Source organism: Trachypithecus francoisi, unplaced genomic scaffold, assembly GCF_009764315.1.
Source record: "Trachypithecus francoisi isolate TF-2019V2 unplaced genomic scaffold, Tfra_2.0 Contig00131, whole genome shotgun sequence".
In the NCBI taxonomy this organism is placed as follows: Eukaryota; Metazoa; Chordata; class Mammalia; order Primates; family Cercopithecidae; genus Trachypithecus; species Trachypithecus francoisi.
This window is the reverse complement of record NW_022680483.1, coordinates 193,282-214,313: the sequence shown is the minus strand read 5'-3', so window position 1 is coordinate 214,313 and position 21,032 is coordinate 193,282. Positions and strand designations below refer to the sequence as shown.

The 21,032-nt window shown below is 36.2% G+C and overlaps 1 protein-coding gene across 1 annotated transcript in view; it reads right to left on the bottom strand.

Moving 5' to 3' along the window:
* LOC117062150 (probable ubiquitin carboxyl-terminal hydrolase FAF-Y) overlaps positions 1-21,032 on the bottom strand; it is a 224,474-nt gene that overhangs the window by 108,750 nt on the left and 94,692 nt on the right. The window contains 3 exon segments of the mRNA XM_033175384.1: positions 3,975-4,108; positions 5,966-6,102; positions 10,063-10,269. Of these exon segments, the coding sequence (XP_033031275.1) occupies positions 3,975-4,108; positions 5,966-6,102; positions 10,063-10,269 (478 nt within the window).

Genomic DNA, 21,032 nt, shown 5'->3' with positions numbered 1-21,032 from the left:
TTTTACCAATCTGGTAAATCCTAATCACAGAAGGCTTAAGTACTTTGCAAGTCACCCAACTGGAGGTAGGTTTAACTATACAAACTAATTGCGTATTTAACTATATAAACTTTACAGCAGTTTAACAATAAAACCTATACTCCTAATCCTCAATTTTATAAACAAACAATATAAACATGAGGAAAATGAAAAATGTGCATTTCTTCATTTCTTGACTCATGATCACAAGACATCAGTCAAGAACTCAAGTAGAATTTGAACAAATAAACATACTACCCTAGTGAGGCTGGAATACACCTATGCCTTTCCTCTTGATTGAATTGGAAATTAGGTCTTCAATTATTGACAATAACATTACAATTACAGACGAAACCACCCAAAATGAGTAAAATTATCATTGGAGTTAAGTGTCTAGTTGTGATCACTTTTGGGGAGGGTCTTCACTGGCATGTGGGAGGGCCCTTGTATCTTCAAGAAGATACAAGACTTGAGGTGATACAGAATTTAAGAGAACAATATGCAAATTTTATGCTGCTCTAATTTTTTTTAGCTGCTCTTAATAAAGAAAGGGGCCATTCAGAGACACAACAAAAAAAGAGAATTTTAGACCAATATCCCTGACGAACATCGATGCAAAAATTCTCAATAAAATACTGGCAAACCGGATTCAGCAGCACATCAAAAAGCTTATCCACCATGATCAAGTTGGCTTCATCCCTGGGATGCAAGGCTGGTTCAACATTCGCAAATCAATCAACGTAATCCAGCATATAAACAGAACCAAAGACAAGAACCACATGATTATCTCAATAGATGCAGAAAAGGCTTTTGACAAAATTCAACAGCCCTTTATGCTAAAAACGTTCAATAAATTCGGTATTGATGGAATGTACCTCAAAATATTAAGAGCTATTTATGACAAACCCACAGCCAATATCATACTGAATGGGCAAAAACTGGAAAAATTTATTTATAGATTCAATGCCATCCCCATCAAGCTACCAATGAGTTTCTTCACAGAATTGGAAAAAACTGCTTTAAAGTTCATATGGAACCAAAAAAGAGCCCGCATTGCCAAGACAATCCTAAGTCAAAAGGACAAAGCTGGAGGCGTCACGCTACCTGACTTCAAACTATACTACAAGGCTACAGTAACCAAAACAGCATGGTACTGGTACTACAACAGAGATATAGACCAATGGAACAGAACAGAGTCCTCAGAAATAATACCACACATCTACAGCCATCTGATCTTTGACAAACCTGAGAGAAACAAGAAATGGGGAAAGGATTCCCTATTAATAAATGGTGCTGTGAAAATTGGCTAGCCGTAAGTAGAAAGCTGAAACTGGATCCTTTCCTTACTCCTTATACGAAAATTAATTCAAGATGGATTAGAGACTTAAATGTTAGACCTAATACCATAAAAACCCTAGAAGAAAATCTAGGTAGTACCATTCAGGACATAGGCATGGGCAAGGACTTCATGTCTAAAACACCAAAAGCAACGGCACCAAAAGCCAAAATTGACAAATGGGATCTAATTAAATGAAAGAGCTTTTGCACAGCAAAAGAAACTACCATCAGAGTGAACAGGCAACCTACAGAATGGGAGAAAATTTTTGCAATCTACTCATCTGACAAAGGGCTAATATCCAGAATCTACAAAGAACTCAAACAAAATATAAGAAAAAAACAAACAACCCCATCAAAAAGTGGGGAAAGGATATGAACAGACATTCTCAAAAGAAGACATTCATACAGCCAACAGACACATGAAAAAATGCTCATCATCACTCGCCATCAGAGAAATGCAAATCAAAACCACAATGAGATACCAGTTTTGAGATGCCAATCTCACACCAGTTAGAATGGCAATCATTAAGAAGTCAGGAAACAACAGGTGTTGGAGAAGATGTGGAGAAAGAGGAACACTTTTACACTGTTGGTGGGATTGTAAATTAGTTCAACTGTTATGGAGAACTAGATGTACCATATGACCCAGCCATCCCACTACTGGGTATATACCCAAAGGATTATAAATCATGCTGCTATAAAGACAGATGCACACATATGTTATTGCGGCACTATTCACAATAGCAAAGACTTGGAATCAACCCAAATGTCCATCTGCGACAGACTGGATTAAGAAAATGTGGCACATATACACCATGGAATACTATGCAGCCATCAAAAAGGATGAGTTTGCGTCCTTTGTAGGGACATGGATGCAGCTGGAAACCATCATTCTTAGCAAACTATCACAAGAAGAGAAAACCAAACACCGCATGTTCTCACTCATAGGTGGGAACTGAACAATGAGATCACTTGGACTCGGGAAGGGGAACATCACACACTGGGGCCTATCAGGGGGAGGGGGGAGGAGGGAGGGATTGCATTGGGGAGTTATACATGATATAAACGTTATGCACATGTACCCTAGAACTTAAAGTATAATTAAAAAAAAAAAAAAAAGAAAGGGGCCATTAAGGTGGTTGCATGCTTATATGGGCTTGCCTGTCCTACCACTTTTGCCTCTGAGCTTCTGAACCTGACTGGAGGATTGAAATGCATGTAGCACCTAATGCTCAGATTGCTTTTATAGTTCTACAGCAAGGGTAAAAAGAGGGGGTAAAATGTGAGAGGAATAGAAGCCACTGAAATAATTAGAGGTAAGCGGAAGTTACTTAAGTTTTCTATTATTTTATGTGACCTCAAAAAGAAGTATTAAGTAAAAACTTGAGGATTTTTACAAACTCAACCATACCAAGATTCTACTATATTTTTCAAACAGTTAATAATTTCATTTCACATTTTCAACATATGATTGAATTCCACAGATACTAATGTAGCATATCAATTAAGCAGCAATTTCAGTTCAACATTATGGTAAATCTTGCCTTCAACATTGGCCAATAAAAGGTTCTCTCCTCTATAAGCATAAAAATTAGGCCTGTGAAGTGGCTGATTTGGGACGCAGATGTTTTATGAACTTTTGGGGAAGGGGGATACAGCTATACATGCAGAAAGACTACTATGTGCTCCAGCACACATAAATGTATTAAAACTATTAAAGGACAAATAACACTGGAATTAGCCTTTAGTGTGCCAAGATAGATCTCCACATAGCATATACTAAAAGGCTAACTGTTGAGAAGTAAAAGACAAGAAACAGTTTTAAAATATTTCATAGTCTAAGAAGCAATGACACATCTAGTGATTACAAATCCAGTGAATTTCTAATAAGCTCTTTAAACAATCGATAACAGTATTTCAGAATTATTAAGAACTGCAATATATGTAATAACAGAATCAGGCAAAATTAACAACAAATTAAAGCAGAACATGGTGGCTCAGCCTGTAATTCCAGCACCCTGGGAGGTCAAGGTAGGAGGAACACTTGAGCCCAGGAGTTCAAGATCAGACTGGCCAACATGGCGAAACCCTGTCTCTGCTAAAAATACAAAACAGCAGGGCATAGTGGTGAGTGCCTGTAGTCTGAGCTACTCAGGAGACTGAGGTGGGAGGAGCACTTGGGCCCGGAAGCAGATGTTGAAGTGAACTGAGACTGTACCACTGAACTTCAGCTTGGGCAACAGAGTAAGACTCTGTCCCCCTCAAAAAAAGAGCAAAAGCTCAATGACTTCAGTACACACCAAAGAGACCCAAGAGAATTATAACTTACCAAAGGCACTAACAGGCAGAACTCCCAGGTATGAAAGAAAATATACAAACAAGAAGGATGAGTAAGTAGACATGTATTTAATAAAGACACTGGGAAAGGTGGCCTGGAGTTTAGCTTGCCTAAGATTTGGGATGCCAAGTAGATCATGTTCCTTAAGTGAATGCAATCTGAAGTATCAATCCACTTCTATTTTTTCTCATTCAAAAATAAATGTCATTTCTTAGGTTATTAACATTTACAGTAAAACAAAGTTGATTCCTCATAGTTAATTTTAGCTTATCATACATACCTCCAGCATACAATCTGATGCTATTCATGTAGGTTGCAAGGTTTTCTGCTACCAAGGTAACTAAAGCATGATTTTGTTGAAGCTGGTTGATTAAATCATGGCGATAAAATATGTGGGGACTTCGCTGAGTTTGGCTGAAATAAGAAGAACTTAACAGTATAATAAGGCAAATGAAAATTGCTGTAATTAAAGAGAGTTTACAGAAGCTAAATTCCAGCACTACTTTAAAAATTTTTAATGCTATACATTCTTAACAAAATGTGTCAATATTCTCCCCTTAACAAAATATCAAACTCTGTAAAAAACATAATCCATGCCTCCAATCAAGTATCTATTTCAATATTCTTATTTAAAAATAAAAAGTATCTATCAGTATGAAAACACATGTTATTGCATGATGAAGAGTATCAGACATCCAGGTACATTCTGGAACAATGAGTTCACACCATTTTACCTGGGGATATCACTAAAAAGATCCAGCTCTCTTTTCCTTCCTAGTTTGTCATTATTGATTAAACCAATCAACTCACAAACATTACTATTCTACTGGTAATGAGGTCACCAGTCTTGAGAGAGTATATCTACTGCATCTATCTATAGTAAATAGATATGTCTGATAAAAGACAAATGGTATATATAAACAAATAGAATCAAAATATGTCCTTCATAATTTTTTTCCAATGTTTATTCACATGAAACTTTCAAATTTCCTTTAATATTTCCAACATTAGAAAAATAGAGTCAAAAGTCAACTTGAAAAAAATCACAAAATATAAATGGCATTTTAAGCTTCTATTAACACAAAAACTCTCTTTGGGGTATAATTTTATCAATCTAAAGCTGTAAAGCATCTTGATTAATCATCATCTGATACACAACACAAATGTCCTTACACCATGAGACAATCATTTTTTTTTTTTTTTTGAGACAGAGTTTTGCTCATGTTGCCCAGGCTGGAGTACAAGGGAGTAATTTCGGCTCACTGCAACCTCAGCCTCCTGGGTTCAAGCAATTCTCCTGCCTCAGCCTCCTGAGTAGCTGGGATTACAGGTGCCTGCCACTATGTCCAACTAATTTCTTGTATTTTTAGTAGAGATGGCGTTTCACCATGTTGGTGAGGCTAGTCTTGAACTCCTGACCTCAAGTGATCCGCCTGCCTCGGCCTCCGAAAGTGCTAGGATTATAGGCATGAGCTGCAGCACCTAACACACGAGGGAATCTTTCTAAGATTACAGTTAGTTAGATAAACCTGAACTTCGCTACTGGGAATCTTAACTGCACTGTGAATATTCTTCAACTAACATAGGTTTCTCCGTTTCCGTGTTATTTTCCTTTCCTTTCATTAATTTTCAGTATCTTACAATAAAATAAAATACATTATTTAAATAACCACAATTTAACATATGACACCAAACACTGAAAATTAAGGAAAATCTAGCTAAAATAAGTTATGAGTAAAAAAATCTTTAAACAGTCTTGTCATGTTTTATACTCTAAATCACTTTGTGGTCTGATTTTTAAAATTTAATTTTAAAACTCAAGAAAGAGGTGTTTCCCCCCTTCAAATGTTACAAACGTTAGACTAAATCAATTAAATAAATAACAAAGAATACTATTTGTAACTACAAGAAGTATTGAGCCAAGACAGAGTTAACTATCGAAAGGATAGAGTAAAATGAGGAGTAAGATAAATATAACATATGGCATAATATCTGATACATCTGCTGAAGTCAGAGACAATTCTGAACTAAGACCTGAAAGGCAGTAATGTGGCTATGATACTTAATTGCTATTTAGTATTGAATACATACCTATCTGTCATAAAATACAAAGAAGTTGAACATGATCAAGGATCCTTATTTTGTTGTAAAGTCTTAGAAATTTCTTGTTTTACCACCATGGTTTTCTTTCTTTAAAATTTGCTTTCATATACCATTTTCAACATAACATACAAATAAAAATTTAAAAATTATCTATTAAAAAAGTCTTACCTCAAATTTTGAGGTGCTTCACCAAACAAACTACAAATTTCTCTTATTTGTTTCAGAGCAGGAATTACCCATTTTTCATTACTGCGAAGTTCTTCTATAAAGTGATCTATCCACTGGATCTTTTGTGCATCTCGATCCTTACACATGAAAAAAATTTATACTGTAAGTGGATACTCAATATAATTCTACCTTCAAAATTATTTTGAGATTTACAAAACAAGAAACCTTCTAAACTTAGCATTACCAAATTTACAATGTAATTGTAAAAGTGTTCAAACAAAATGCTCTAAATATATTATTTTGAAGTTACAATGAAAACACCAAAATGTAAGGCACTACTATAAATTAATGTTCTATGAATCCGAAATATCTGTACTGAGACACAATTGCCAAGTACCAACACATTTATAGGAAGTATGATTTTAAAACATTTGTCTGAATGGTGGGTATTGCATTTCACTGAGTTTTGTGAAGTTTTGTCATAAAATTTGGGAAAGCATGCATTGCCAATTATAACCACATATACTGAGTTTGGCTAGGATAGTTTTCTAATCAGAGCAAAGAAAATGGAAAACTTTTATTTCATCAAGAAAGTAACAGTATAGTAATTGAGGTTAAAAAAATCAAAATAAATCAGTATACATACAAAGAAAGTTACAGAAAAAAGACAAACGTGTGCAATGAAAAAGTAATTAAGGATTTTTTTTTTTTTTTTTTTTTGAGATGAAGTCTCACTCTGTCACGAGATAGGAATGTAGTGGCGTGATCGCAGATCTTGGCTCACTGCAACCTCCGCCTCCTGGGTTCAAGCTATCCTCCTCCTCAGCCTCCCAAGTAGCTGGGACTACAGGCGCATGCCACCACACCTGGCTAATTTTTGTATTTGTAGTACAAGCGGGGTTTTATCATGTTGGCCAGGATGGTCTCAATCTCCTGAACTCATGATCCACCCCCGCTGGCCTCCCAAAGTGCTGGGACCACTGGCATGAGCCACCACGCCTGGTCAAGAATATTTTGAGAGTAAGATTTTTCAAATATTCCTCCATGGTTGCTTCAATCTTTCACATTGCAGTGACTAATAATCAAAATTCTGGTTTAAATATCTAATAGATATTTAGCTGGAAGAATTCCATTTCTGTGCACATTCGCAAAAGAAAAGGTGAATTTTTTTATTTCCGTTAATACTTAATTTAAGGGATGTTTGTAAGCACACGCATGTGTTTTCTTAACAAAAAAACTGGACACATGCTTTAAGTGTCTTTAATTAAAAGTGGACACCTTTCCAAACTACTAAGGGATTTTAATGGCTGTACACACTATAAAAACATACAGTTTATTTAAGTGGTTTCGTTGTGTAAACAATAAAGAATGTCTTTGTACATACTGTGCTGTTTTCAGATCACTTCCTAGGAAAAATTTCCGTTAATAAATGTGCCCATTTTTAAGGATTTAAAAATACTCACAAGTGTATTTTTTAAAATTTTATTTGTTTATTTTTTGAGATGGAGTGTCACTGTGTTGCCCAGGCTACGGTGCAGTGGTGCAACCTCGGTCTCCCGGGTTCAAGCAATTCTCCCACCTCAGCCTTGCAAGTAGCTGGGACTACAGGTGCACCCACCACACCTGGCTATTTTTTTTTTTTCTTTTTAGACGGAGTTTCACTCTTGTTGCTAAGGCTGGTGTGCAATGGTGCAATCTTGACTCACTGCAACCTCTGCCTCCTGGGTTCAAGCGATTCTCCTGTCTCAGCCTCCCGAGTACTGGGATTACAGGCGTCCGCCACAATGCCCAGCTAATTTTTAGTAGAGATGTGGTTTCATGTCGGCTAGGCTGGTCTCGAATGCTTCACCTTAGGCAATCCACCTGCCTCGACCTCCCCAAATGCTGGGATTATAGGCGTGAGCCACTGTGCCTGGCCAATTTTTTGTATTTTTACTAGAGACAGAGTTTTGCCATGTGAGCCAGGCCAGTCTTAAACTCCTGATCTCAAATGATCTACCCACCTTGGCCTCCCAAAGTGCAGGGATTACAGGTGTGCAGCACTGCACAAGGCCCATACATATACACTAAATTAAAAGTAGTTTAGGTGGGAGGGCAAGAGGAATCACAGACTTAATAGTTACCAGTAACAACAGCAAACAAAAACTGAAGTTAAAAAAGGCAAAAACCCTTACACTAAATTTAGTGAAATCAAGCATTAATATAGTAATGTAGAAAACAGTGTGCCAAGCAATAAAATGAATAATAAATGCTAGGTGAGCATTTATAACAAGTATACTACTTTAATTCTCTGTAACACTTTTCTGTTTAACAAGACAGCATCTCAACTCAAGATCCTCATAACCATTTTACCTGCTGAATAAGCACTTATGAGCATTCAGAATCAACCACAGTGTAACACTGTCATCTGATCATAATAACCCAACTGACACTTTTTATTTCCATGCATCTAAAGCTGCAACTGCATTATTGCAAGTCCAATGTACTATTGACCACTGGGATTGGAAAAAGTATTGCGTTTTTATTTGTATGAGACAGTAGCTGTAATAAATTTCAATTTGTATTTTCTTCACAACTAAAAATAAATCAGTTTTACATGAAAAGCTCGGACTAACTAGTCCACAGACTGTGAATGACATCTTCATTTTTGAAGTATTCCAGTTTTATGAATGTTCTCCCTTTGATTTACCTAATTATACATATGACTTTGTATTAGTCCTTTTTTGATGATGGCAACTGATGAAGCAAATGCTTTTATGCTTCACAATTATATGGCTTTCAAAACCAAGAGCATCATTGACCTTACTGAATAATTTTAAAAAATATTTTCTATTTCATTGTTTTGAGACAGGGTCTTACTCTGTCACCCAAGCTGGAATAGGTGGCACACTCATGGCTCACTATAGCTTTGGCCTCCCAGGCTCCAGGGACGCACCTGCCTCAGCCTCCCTAGTAGCTGGGACTTCAGGTGTGCACCACCATGCCCAACTAATTTCTTAGTTTTTACAAAGGTGGGGTTTCCCCATGCTGCCCAGGCTGGACTGAAATTGTAAACTCAAGCAACATACTCTCCTTGGCCTCCCAAAGTGCTGGGATTACAGCAGTGAAAAACTGCCCAGCCAACCCTGATTAATTAGATTAAGCTTAAGTCCAAGTGAAAGCAGAATGTTTGCCATGCAGAAACAGAAATACCCTCCCTGTTCATTTTTTTTTTTATTTTTAAAAAGGAATATCATAATTAAATTACTGAACTGACCAATTATAAGGGTAGCAAAAAACTGCTGATAAAAAGTAATCAAGAGGTTCAAGACTTTAGGCAAAACTAGCAAAACATTAATACTTTAGTAGCATAAGGCACATCGGTTAAACACTGGGAAGCTGTTGTGATTTGCTGATAGGGAAGCCAATAAGTTCTGCTAATCTTACTAACTTATTAGCAAATAAAATGTAACTACCCTTATACCTCTAAAGTCACTATTGCTTTTAAATCTTTATGATCTGTATTAGCACTACATATTGAGCTACAATATGACTATAATTAGATATTCTACCTATTAACATTTTTGTCTCAGTGAGGCAAATATGCTTAGTGAATGATATATAAAATATGGCTGGAAAACACAAGGGTGGAGAATAGGAAGCCAGGCTTATATGACAAAGTATGCCAATTCCTCAAGATCACTTTAGAAATAAAAAATGATGGGCTGGGTGTGGTGGCTCAGGCCTGTAATCCCAGCACTTTGGGAGGCTGAGGCAGGCGGATCATGAGGTCAGGAGATCAAGACCATCCTGGCTAACACGGTGAAACCCTGTCTCTACTAAAAATACAAAAAATTAGCTGGGCGTCATGGTGGGTACCTGTAGTCTCAGCTACTCAGGAGGCTGAGGCAGGAGAATGGTGTGAACCAGGAAGGCAGAGCTTGCAGTGAACCAAGATTGTACCACTGCATTCCAGCCTGGGTGACAGAGAGAGACTCTGTCTCAAAAATAAATAAATAAATAAACAAAATGATAGAAGAAACTGGAATCATCTTGTAACTAGGTTATCCTACTTGTGAAGGAAAGTCAGAAAACGGAACAAGGAAACACTCCCATACCTGGGAACAACTATAATCTAGTATTTTTATGTGGGCACTGAGAGCAAGGTCCATGATATCTACAGGCACATCATCACTATGAGCCAGGTTCCAAAGAAGGTTCAACACTTTGTGTGCCATCACACCATCTTTATCATCTTCTGCAAGACGACGTATCAACTCAAGGAGCTTTTCACGTTGCTTCTTACTTGCATTTGTCCAACTTGCCTAAAGAAAGTATTTAAATGATATAAATACCACATAATTTATTATGTTTGTTTAGATTAAGTAAATATTGCTTTAAGTCTTTGAATAAACTACATTCATCACATACACACACACACACACACACACACACACACACACCAAAAGCATATCTGAACAAAAGTGTTACTGAAAGAAACCAAATAGTACTCACAAGGCAAAGTAATTGCAATTCCAGGGGAAAAATCCTCTATTTCCAATATAAACTTTGTTACTTTTGACTTTAAAATTGTGTAATTAAAAAATAACAAGGGATACGTGACTCAAAAATGCTATGTATACATAAAGAGAGCAGATGATTAAGTAATCTGCATTAAACATTTTACAACAGAAAGCAAACATATGAGGTGAAAAAATGTTTATAACAAATTATGTTAAGACTAAAAAATCCAAACAATAAAAATCTCCAGCTTACAAAGAAATGATGAACAAATGCTGTCTACATATAAGAGATAAAATGCTCACTGAAAAGAATTAAGATCATTTTGATTTGTGAAGATGAAACAGATGTTTCATTATTCTTCCCATTAAATACAACCAAAACTCCTGGACATTAAATATAAGGAACAAGAAGGTAGTGAATTCACATAACTTTCTTTTATTTCACATATTACAGATTTGAAGCTAAAAGATCTAGCAACCTGCAAACATTAGTAGGTGCAGATAAGAAAAGCATCCTCCCTCCTGACAGCCACCCCTATAGCCTATGGATCAGGAAACATGCAAATTGGCATGATAGAAAACTTAGAAAATAAATGTCAAGCAAAAACTATAGAAAGAACTATGACTCACTCCCCACGCATACCACAAAAAGTTCAGCGAAAACCCTAAAGTTCTTAAAGCTGTAACAAAGCATGCCCAAATCTGGGGGAAGATAAAGAAGGCCAACTAGTGAGTAGGGGTTTCTATGGAAGATAAAGAAGGCAAGTAGTGAGCTGGGGTTTGTATCTGCACTTGACAATAACAAGGAGCCAGCACCTGCCTGATTCTGCTGGAGTGGTGCCTAAAAGAGAACCAGAACTTTCATCACGGTCCAGTGGAAAAAAAGTCACTGCCACCATGGTAGAAGTTACAAGTGTGAACCACACAGGAGGTCAGAAATTCCTCCCCAAAATAGCAGTAATAAGGAACACCCCCTTTCCAGTGACAAGGAAGACAGTCTAGGGAACTTGGAGTTCTACTTCCAAGCAGTAACAACCAAGGGTACCCCTCCCTTCCCTTGCCTGAGTGGTGCCAGACAAAAATCAAGGAAAATAGAAGTTTTCAATATTCTTTGAGTCTAATAACATAATATGATATCTCTAGGTTTCAACTGAGTATTACTTGACATACCAAGAATCAAGAAGATATCAAAATGAATGAAAAAAAGAACTGACTGGTGCCAACACAAAGAAAACAGATGTTAGAATTACCAAAGTATTTTTTTTGTTTGTTTTTTTGTTTTTTTGAGACGGAGTCTCGCTCTGTCGCCCAGGCTGGAGTGCAGTGGCATGATCTCGGCTCACTGCAAGCTCCGCCTCCCGGGTTTACGGCATTCTCCTGCCTCAGCCTCCCCAGTAGCTGGGACTACAGGCGGCCGCCACCTCACCCGACTAGTTTTTTTTTTTTTGTATTTTTTAGTACAGACGGGGTTTCACCATGTTAGCCAGGATGGTCTCCATCTCCTGACCTCGTGATCCGCCTGTCTCGGCCTCCCAAAGTGCTGGGATTACAGGCTTGAGCCACCCCGCCCGGCCTGAATTATCAAAGATTTTAAAGTTACATAAACAGATACAGTAATATAACTACAGAAATTTTAAAACATTCCAATAACCTTCCAGAAGACAGGAAAATAAAAACAGAGAAATGAAAGAAGAGAATAAGCAGAACATAAAAATATGACAGCAAGGGGTAACAGGGATTCTTTGTATTATTAAGCGTAAGAAAATAGGCAGGTTGAGGCCGGGTGCGGTGGCTCAGGGCTGTAATCCCAGCACTTTGGGAGGCCAAGATGGGTGGATCACCTGAGGCTGGGAGTTAAGAGACCAGCCTGACCAACACAGAAACTCCATCTCTACTATAAATACAAAAAATTAGATGGGTATGATGGCTGGTGCCTGTAATCCCAGCTACTTGGGAGGCTGAGGTAGGAAAATCGCTTGAACCCAGAAGGCAGAGGTTGCGGTCAGCAGAGACTGAGCCATTACACTCCAACATAGGCAACAAGAGCAAAATTCCCATATCAAAAAAACAAAAAAAAAAAAAAAAAAAGGAAAAGTAAAACAGGCAGGTTGAAGGCAGAATGCAAAAAGATATAACAGGCAAACATTAAAGGAAAGTAGAAATAGTTATTTTAATATGAGATAAAACAGATTTCAGCACAAGAAAAATGTCATAGGTCACTACACAATGAAAAACGATCACTCCATCAAGACATGACACAGCAGTTCTAAACATGTATGCACCAAAATATGTATACTGTAAAATATGTGAAGCAAAAACTAAGATAATCAAACATGAAAGAGACAAAATCATAATTAGAGAGGCATCAACACCCCTCTCTAAACAAATGACAGACTACACAAAAATTTGCAAAAATATCAACAAAAGCTTCAATCAACAGCATTTAAGTGACATTTATTGAACACTCCACACAACAGCAGGATATACCTTATTTTCAAAGTTCCTACAAAAGAAAATATACATCTCTTCAGTGAGAAAACAAACCTCAGAAAATTTAAGAATGAAAACCATACAATTAGGAATCAAACTATAAATCAATTACATTATGATGACATGAAAACCTCCCATTAATTATTGTTCAAGTTCTAGTTCTATGTTCTCAAAGAGTCATCTTCACAGAAATTAATATAATTAAGGCTAGGTCTGGTGGCTCACGACTAATCCACCACTCTGAGAGGCAAAAGAAGGAGTATCACGTGAGCCCAATAGTTTGAGGCCAAGAATTCTGAGTCCCAGCCTAAAAAACCCAGTGAGATTATTCTCTATAAAAAAATTTTAAAAATTAGCTGGACATAGTGATTCACACCTGCAGTCTCAGCTACTCAGGAAGCCTGAAGTGGGAGGACTGCTTGAACCCGGGAGGCTATGACTGCACTGAGTGTGACTGCACCACTAAACTCCAGCCTGGGTGACAAAGTGTGGCCCTGTCTAAAAGGAATAAATACACATACATACATGCATACATACATAAATACATACGTGCAACATGTGTGTATATATATGTTTATTATATGTATATTATACTAGTATATATAGGTATATGTATATATGTGAGCCCATATATGTGATCTCATATATATGCATATATACATATACATAAATCTGTTTGCATATATATGTGAAAAAAAAAACCAAAATTGAGATAAAATATGCAACATTTAAACATAGTGGAAGACAGAAGTTCCTAACACCAAACACACAGATAAGAGGAAATGCTGAAGTGAACCATCTTAACTCCTACTTCAAACTACAAAAAAAGAGCAAAATAAGCTCGAAGAAAGCAGAATAAAGGACACACTAAAGAATTAACAAAAATCCATAAAATTTAAAAGAAACAGAGAAAATGAATGAAACAAAGACTTGTCTTTTTAAAAGGATCTAGAATTAAACTTCTAGTGCAATGGGCAAAACAAATCTTGTTAAAGATAATACACAAATTACTAACATCAGTAATAAAACAGCTATGCTGAAGACTGTGCTGACATCAAAAACCAGTAAGAAATACTAGAAACAATATATAATTTGACAGCTTAGACAAAATAAATGATATCTCTTAAAAACAAATTACAGGAACTCAATCAATATAAACAATTACAAAAGAATGATAATGATTAAGAAAAACTAAACCTGTAATGTTAAAACTCCCCTAAATAATCACCAGACCAGATGGTTTCAGTGAGGAAAAAAAGAAGAAACATTTCCAATATTTTATAGTCAGTCATGCTCTGACTGCAAAACCTGAACATTACAAAGAAAACTACAGACTGCATCCCTGATAAATATAAATGCAAAATTCTTAACAATTATTAGAAAAGGAAAGTCAACAATACACAATAATAATGATATATGATTAAGTATGGTTTATTCCAGGGATGCAGGCCTAACGAAATAATCAAAAAACAATCACTATAATCCACCACATTAAAAGGGTAGAAAAGAAAAATTGGGCTGTACATGGCTGTTCACACCTGTAATCCCAGTGACTTAGGAGGCGAAAGTTTGGGAGAACAAGTGTGGGCATGACAGCAAAACCCCACCTCTATAAAAATAAAGATTATAAAAAACATTAGCTTAATGTGGTAGGGTGTACCTTAGTCCTTGCTACTCAGGACACTGAGGCAGGAGGATAGCTTGCCTTGCTACTCAGGACACTGAGGCAGGAGGATAGCTTGGGCCCAGGAAGTCAAAGCTGCAGTGAACTGTGATCACGCCACTGCCCTGTCACCTGGGTGACAGAGTGAGACCATGTCTCTAAAAAAAAAAAAAATCACTATCACAGCAAGAAACACTTGGCAAAACATCCATTCATGACAAAGACTCTCAGAACAATAATGGAATGCAACTTTCTCAAACCAATTAATGGCATCTACAAAAAAGCAGGGGCTAACATTATTCCCTCCCCACTTGCTTTTTTGGTCTAAAACAGACAGGGTGAGATCATGGCTCACTGTAGCTTCCAACTCTTGGGCTGACGCAATCCTCCTGCCTTAAACTCACAGTGTTGGGATTACAGGTGTGAGCCACTGCTCCCAGCTAACACTATGACTATGCTTAATAATGAAACACTGATAGTTTTCTTACCATGAAACCGAAGCAAGACTAAACTGCTCCCTCTAGTCACTTCTATTGACCTTTATTGTGGCAATTCTAACCATCACAATGAGGTAAGAAAAAGAAATAACAGGCACACACAACAAGAAGGAAGAGGCAAATTCTTCCTATGTGCAGGTAATATGATTTTCTATATATTAAAAAAAAAATGGCAAGGATCCTCAGAGAGAAAAAAAAAGCCTCATGGACTTCAATGTGATCACAGGACATAGAATATACATATAAAAATCAAACCTATACATGAGTAGCAATAATGTATAAACATAGCATCAAAAACATTCACAATTACTCAAAAGTAAGACCAGACACACAAATATTTAGGTGTAAATTTAACCAAACATGTATAAGGTTTGTATGTGTAAAACTACCCAGCACTGAATAAATAATAAGTCAAAGGTCTAAATCAATGAAGAGGCATCCAGTACTCCGGGACTCAAAAATCCAAGCAAAAATTCTCCCCAAATGATATACTGCATTTTATGTACTAATTTTTAGTACATAAAGTAGAATTTATGTACTTTATGTACATTAGTATACACAATTATGTACATAAGTAGTGTACATAATTCTATTTATGTACTACATATTTAAATACTACTATTTAAATTACTATACTTCTTATTACTGGGAAGCAGATATCTAAAATGAAGATCAGATTATCTAAAATTTTTATGGTAAGCTAAATATAAAAACAACTAAATAATTTGAAAAAAGATAAAGAGGGATGAGTCTGTCTACCTGTTTTTAAGTCTACATGATGTATTTGCAGTAATCACAATTCTGTGGCACAGGAACAAAGATCAATGAAGAAAACAGAATATGTATAAACCCATACAAATGTGCCCAACTGATTTTTGAAAAAGGCACAAGAGCAACCTAATAAATGAAAAATGAAAGACAGCCTTTCACAAAATGGTTCTGGAATACCTGGGAGAAAAAAAAGAATTATCAATCTAAGTCTCACACCTAAAGAAGGCAAGAAAGCATCACTCAAGTGGATCAGACCTGAATGACATAAGTAAAACTTTGAGAGAAACAACGTAAGAATAAATAGGATTTATAGGTAGGCAATAAGTGCTCAGAATTTGACATAAAAAAGCATGATCTCTAAGAATGAATAAATAAGTGGGGCCTTATCAAAATTACAAACTCAACTGGTAAAACATCTGTTAAAGAAGATAAAAAGATATGCTATAGACTGGCAGAAAATATTTGTTAACTGTTTATAATAAATGATGATCATCTAGATAAGAGCTCAGTATAATAAACTTAAATTAGCAAATGAACAAAAACCATGAAAAGGCATTTCACCAAAAACTCCACATAGTAATTACATATATGAAAGATCTTCAGTATCAGCAGTCATTAAAATAATGTAAATTAAAACCATTAATGGGATTTCGTTGCACACCTGTCAGATAAAACAAGTTTAAAAAATAGTGTTACCAGGGCAGGCACGGTGGCTCATGCCTGTAATCCTAGCACTTTGGGAGGCCAAGCTGGGTGGTCAGGAGATCGAGACCATCCTGGCTAACATGGTGAATCCCCACCACTACTAAAAAAACACAAAACTATTAGCCTGGCATTGCTGCAGCCACCTGTAGTCCCAGCTATTTGGGAGGCTGAGGCAGGAGAATGGCATGAACTCAGCAGGCGGAGCTTGCAGTAAGCTGAGATCATGCCACTGTACTCCAGCTTGGGCGACGGAGCAAGACTCCTGTCTTAAACAAACAAACAAACAAATAATAATAGTGTCAACACCAAAATGTGGAGAAGATGTGGAGAAACTGGATTATTCATATTCATACACTATGGGTAGAAATAAATAAGGTTACAGTCATTCTGGAAAACAGTTTGGCAGTTTCTTAAAAATCTAAAAATGTCCTAAACAAAATAGAAACAAAATCCAGCGACAAATAAAAGATTATAGATCATGACAAGTATCATTTATTCCAGTTTAAGAAGCAACATATATAAAAAGATTATACACCAGGAAAAATATAATTTATTCCAAGAAGTATAAACCTGGCTGAACAAAAATCAACTAATGTAATAATATAGGACACAAAAAAATGTAACTCTCCATATACAAAAAGTTAATAAAATCCAATATCCTTTCATGATAAAAACACTCAATAAACTAGGATTTGAAGAGAACTTTCTAAACACAATAAAAGGCATTTACAAAAGCCCTCCTTTTTATATTGTATTTTATGCTTAAAAACAGAAAGCTTGCGAACTACAATCAGGAACAAGACAAAAATGAATGTTCTCACCATTATTTTTAACATTGTACTGGAAGTTCTTGTCAGGGAAATCAGGCTAAAAGGAGAAGTTATATAATTGGAAAAGAACAAGTAAAACTAACTGTATTTGCAAAACAATATGATCCCATACATAGAAAAATGTAAGAATCAATTACTACAAGAAAGAAATGAAACAGGTTTCGGGATTCAAGATCAATAAACAAGATACTTGTTTCTTTACATTAGATGTTAAAAAATCCAAAATGAAATTAGGAAAACTTCCATTTATATTCACAACAAAAACAAAAAATTATTTTGGTATCACTTTAGCAAAGTTGGACTGAAAACTAAAAAAAAAATTGCTGAACAAAAGTAAAGTAGACCCAAATAAATGGAAAGACATTCCTAAATAAATGGAAAGACATCACATGTTCCTTGATTGGAAGACTAATGCTGTTAAGATGGTAACACAATATAGACTGAATAAGGTTTATCAAAATTCCAGCTAACGTTTTTGTAAAAATTATCAAGCTAATGCTAAAACCCATATGGAAGTTCAAGGGAACTAGAATAGCCAAAACAATCTTTTAAAAGATAACAGAATTGAAGAACTGCCATTTCATAATTTGTAAATGTTCTATAAAGCTGCAAATCAATGCAATGCAATTCTAATTTAATGACAGATATATTCAATAAATGAAACAGAACATAAAGCTTGTAAATACTTCCATCTATGATTGACTTATTTTCGACAAAGATGCTGAACAATATTCCCAAAACAATCTTTTAACAAATCCTCCTTGGATAACTGAATATTCACATGAAAAAAGTAAATCTGAAACTCTTATCAGTATACTATACACGCAAAAACAATTAACTCAAAATAGAAAACAGACCTTATTAAATAATTACAATATTTAGGTTAGATCAAAATACAGGAGAAAATCAGTTGCAATCTTGGATTAGGCAACAATTTCTTACATATGAAAGCAAAAAACAAGTGACAGAAATATTATAACTTATTCTGTGAAAGTGAAAATTACTTTTTAAATTAAAAATTAATTTGTGGAAAGAAAGTAACTTTTGTCTTAAAAAGGACACAAAAAAATGAAAAGACAATGTACCCAGGAACAGAAGAAATGTGCAAATCATGTCTGATAAGGGACTTGTATCCATAATATATAAAGGACTGTTGTAACTCACAAAAAAAAAAAAAATGTGTAACAGAGATTTCTTCAAGGAAGATATCTAAATGGCCAATAGGCACAAGAAGTTGCTCAACATCATTAACCACTAAACAAATGAAAAATCAAACTAAAAATGAGTTATGAATTTAACCCCAATAGAAGAGAGACAATAAGAAAGATCAGAGGATAAACTAGAGTCTCATACACTGCTGGGAATATAACATGGTATAGCCATTGTGGACTCTATCAAGTCCTCAGAATGTTACACAGTTATTATACGACCCAACAATTCCACACCTACGTACATATATCCCTAAGAGAACTGAGGACATACCTCTACATAGAAATCTGTACGCCAATATTCATAACAACATTACTCATGATAGCTGAAGAGTAGGAAACACCTAAATGTTCATCCACAGAATAATGGATAAAGTATCATCTGTACCATGGAATATTTTTCAGTAATACAAAAAATATATGTCCCAACAAAAACTTTCACCTGAATTTTCAGAGCAGTCATTATTATTCACAATAGCCAGAGGAGGAAACAATCCAAATGAGAGTTTACTGATGAAAAGATAAAGAAAACTAATATCCATAAAATTGAACACAGTTCATCAACAAAATAGAAAGAGGTCTGAAACATAACATAGATGAAACTTTAGTGAAAGCAGTCAGTCAAAATCAGACTCATATTTATATAAAATGTCTGGAATGGGAAAAATCGTAGAAACAAAGTTTAATGGGTGCATGACCTGACACAGGATAGAATGAGAAGTGACTGCTAATATGAATGGAGTTTTTTGCTGTTGTTGTGTTTTTGTTTTGAGATAGAGTCTCACTCTGCTAGGCTGGAGTGCAGTGGTGCCATCTCAGCTCACTGCAACCTCTGCCTCCCAGGTTCAAGCAATTCTCCTGCCTCAGGCTCCCAAGTAGCTGAGACTACAGGCCCGTGCCACCACAACCAGCTAATTTTTTGTATTTTTAGTAGAGATGGGTTTCACTGTCAGCCAGGATGATCTTCATCTCTTGACCTCGTGACCCACCTGCCTCGGCCTCCCAAAGTGGTGGGATTACAAGCATGAGACACCACCCGGCCCATGGAATTTTATTTTTAGTTAATAAAATGCTCTGAAATTAGACAGTAGTGATGGCTGCAAAATTATGAGAATAAAGTACAACATACTGAATTGTACACTTCAAAAGTGTACATTTTAGAGTTTGTGAATTACATTTTCGAAAAGCTGCCGTTAAACAAATAAATATAAATTATTCAATTTTAGTGAGGTTCCAGAAGGAAAGGAACATTCATTTGGGAAAAACTCAAGTTTGCACAGGGCACATAGATTAGCAACTTTGTATATAATTAGTGAATTCCTACTTGAAAAGTTTCCTCCCCTTTTCAAGCAAATACATAGTGGAAACCTGCACAGGTAGGAGGGAGGCTTATCTAAAACAAACAGTTAAAGGAGAGAAACAGCACTTTGTGCTTGTTTAGAAACATACCTGCAGTTGCATAAGATAAGGGGAGTTGCACAGACAGAAACTCAAACTGCTACACAGATGAGAGGAGTTTCTTGTAAGAAAGCTTTTCAATTCAGCTATAACACAGCAATTACTGAGACTCCCCTCTCTGCTGCAGAGAACTTTTTTCTTTCCCTTATTAAAGCCTTACCCCAACCCCACCTTTGTGTCTGCATTCCTTATTTTCTGGACATAGGACAAAGAACCTGAGGTACTAGTTCAGACAATGAGAAACTGCTACATTAAGGTGACTTGGTGAGACTGCAATGTATTTTGGTGTGTTGCTGAGAGGAAGGGATTCATCAACAGGGTAAGAGTAGACCTTTAACCCATTTCTGAGGCTTCCTGTCTATTCCAATCCAGTTTCCTTTTATACAGGGCAGGAGGTCCCAGAATAACTGAAGGCTTCTGGCTGGGGCTACGCCACAGTGGTACGTGAAAGGCCCTTGGTCCAAACTCCCATCAGGATGTGGTGGGCTGTCAGGATGTCAGCACAAGGATTTCATTTTTTTCTATTGCGTTTTCTTCTTTCTTTTCATGGCTATCATGTCTGTCTCTTCTTTGTATGCAATGTTGTGGCTGTTTTCACAATCTGGGCATGTAATCTTTTTCAGTGAGGTCAGCCAGTGCCTTAGTAATCAGGAATATAACTTTGAGAATAGATATGTTTAGGATTTCCTTGAGATGGGAGGACTTCAAAATTTCAGTGGAAACTTTCACCTAGTTAAGGCTTTCTGTCCCCAGTGACAGACATTCATGATACTGTAAGACATTTCACCCCAAGTGAGTGTCCTCTTCCCTCTCAATTTAGATTGATTCCTCCATTGGGTTGTTTCTTCCCTCCATATAAAATCCCAGTACTGTCTCATGAAATTAAACAGTTCCTTTATTTATGAGACAAGTTAATTTCCTTCTTCTGGGAGGCACACTATGG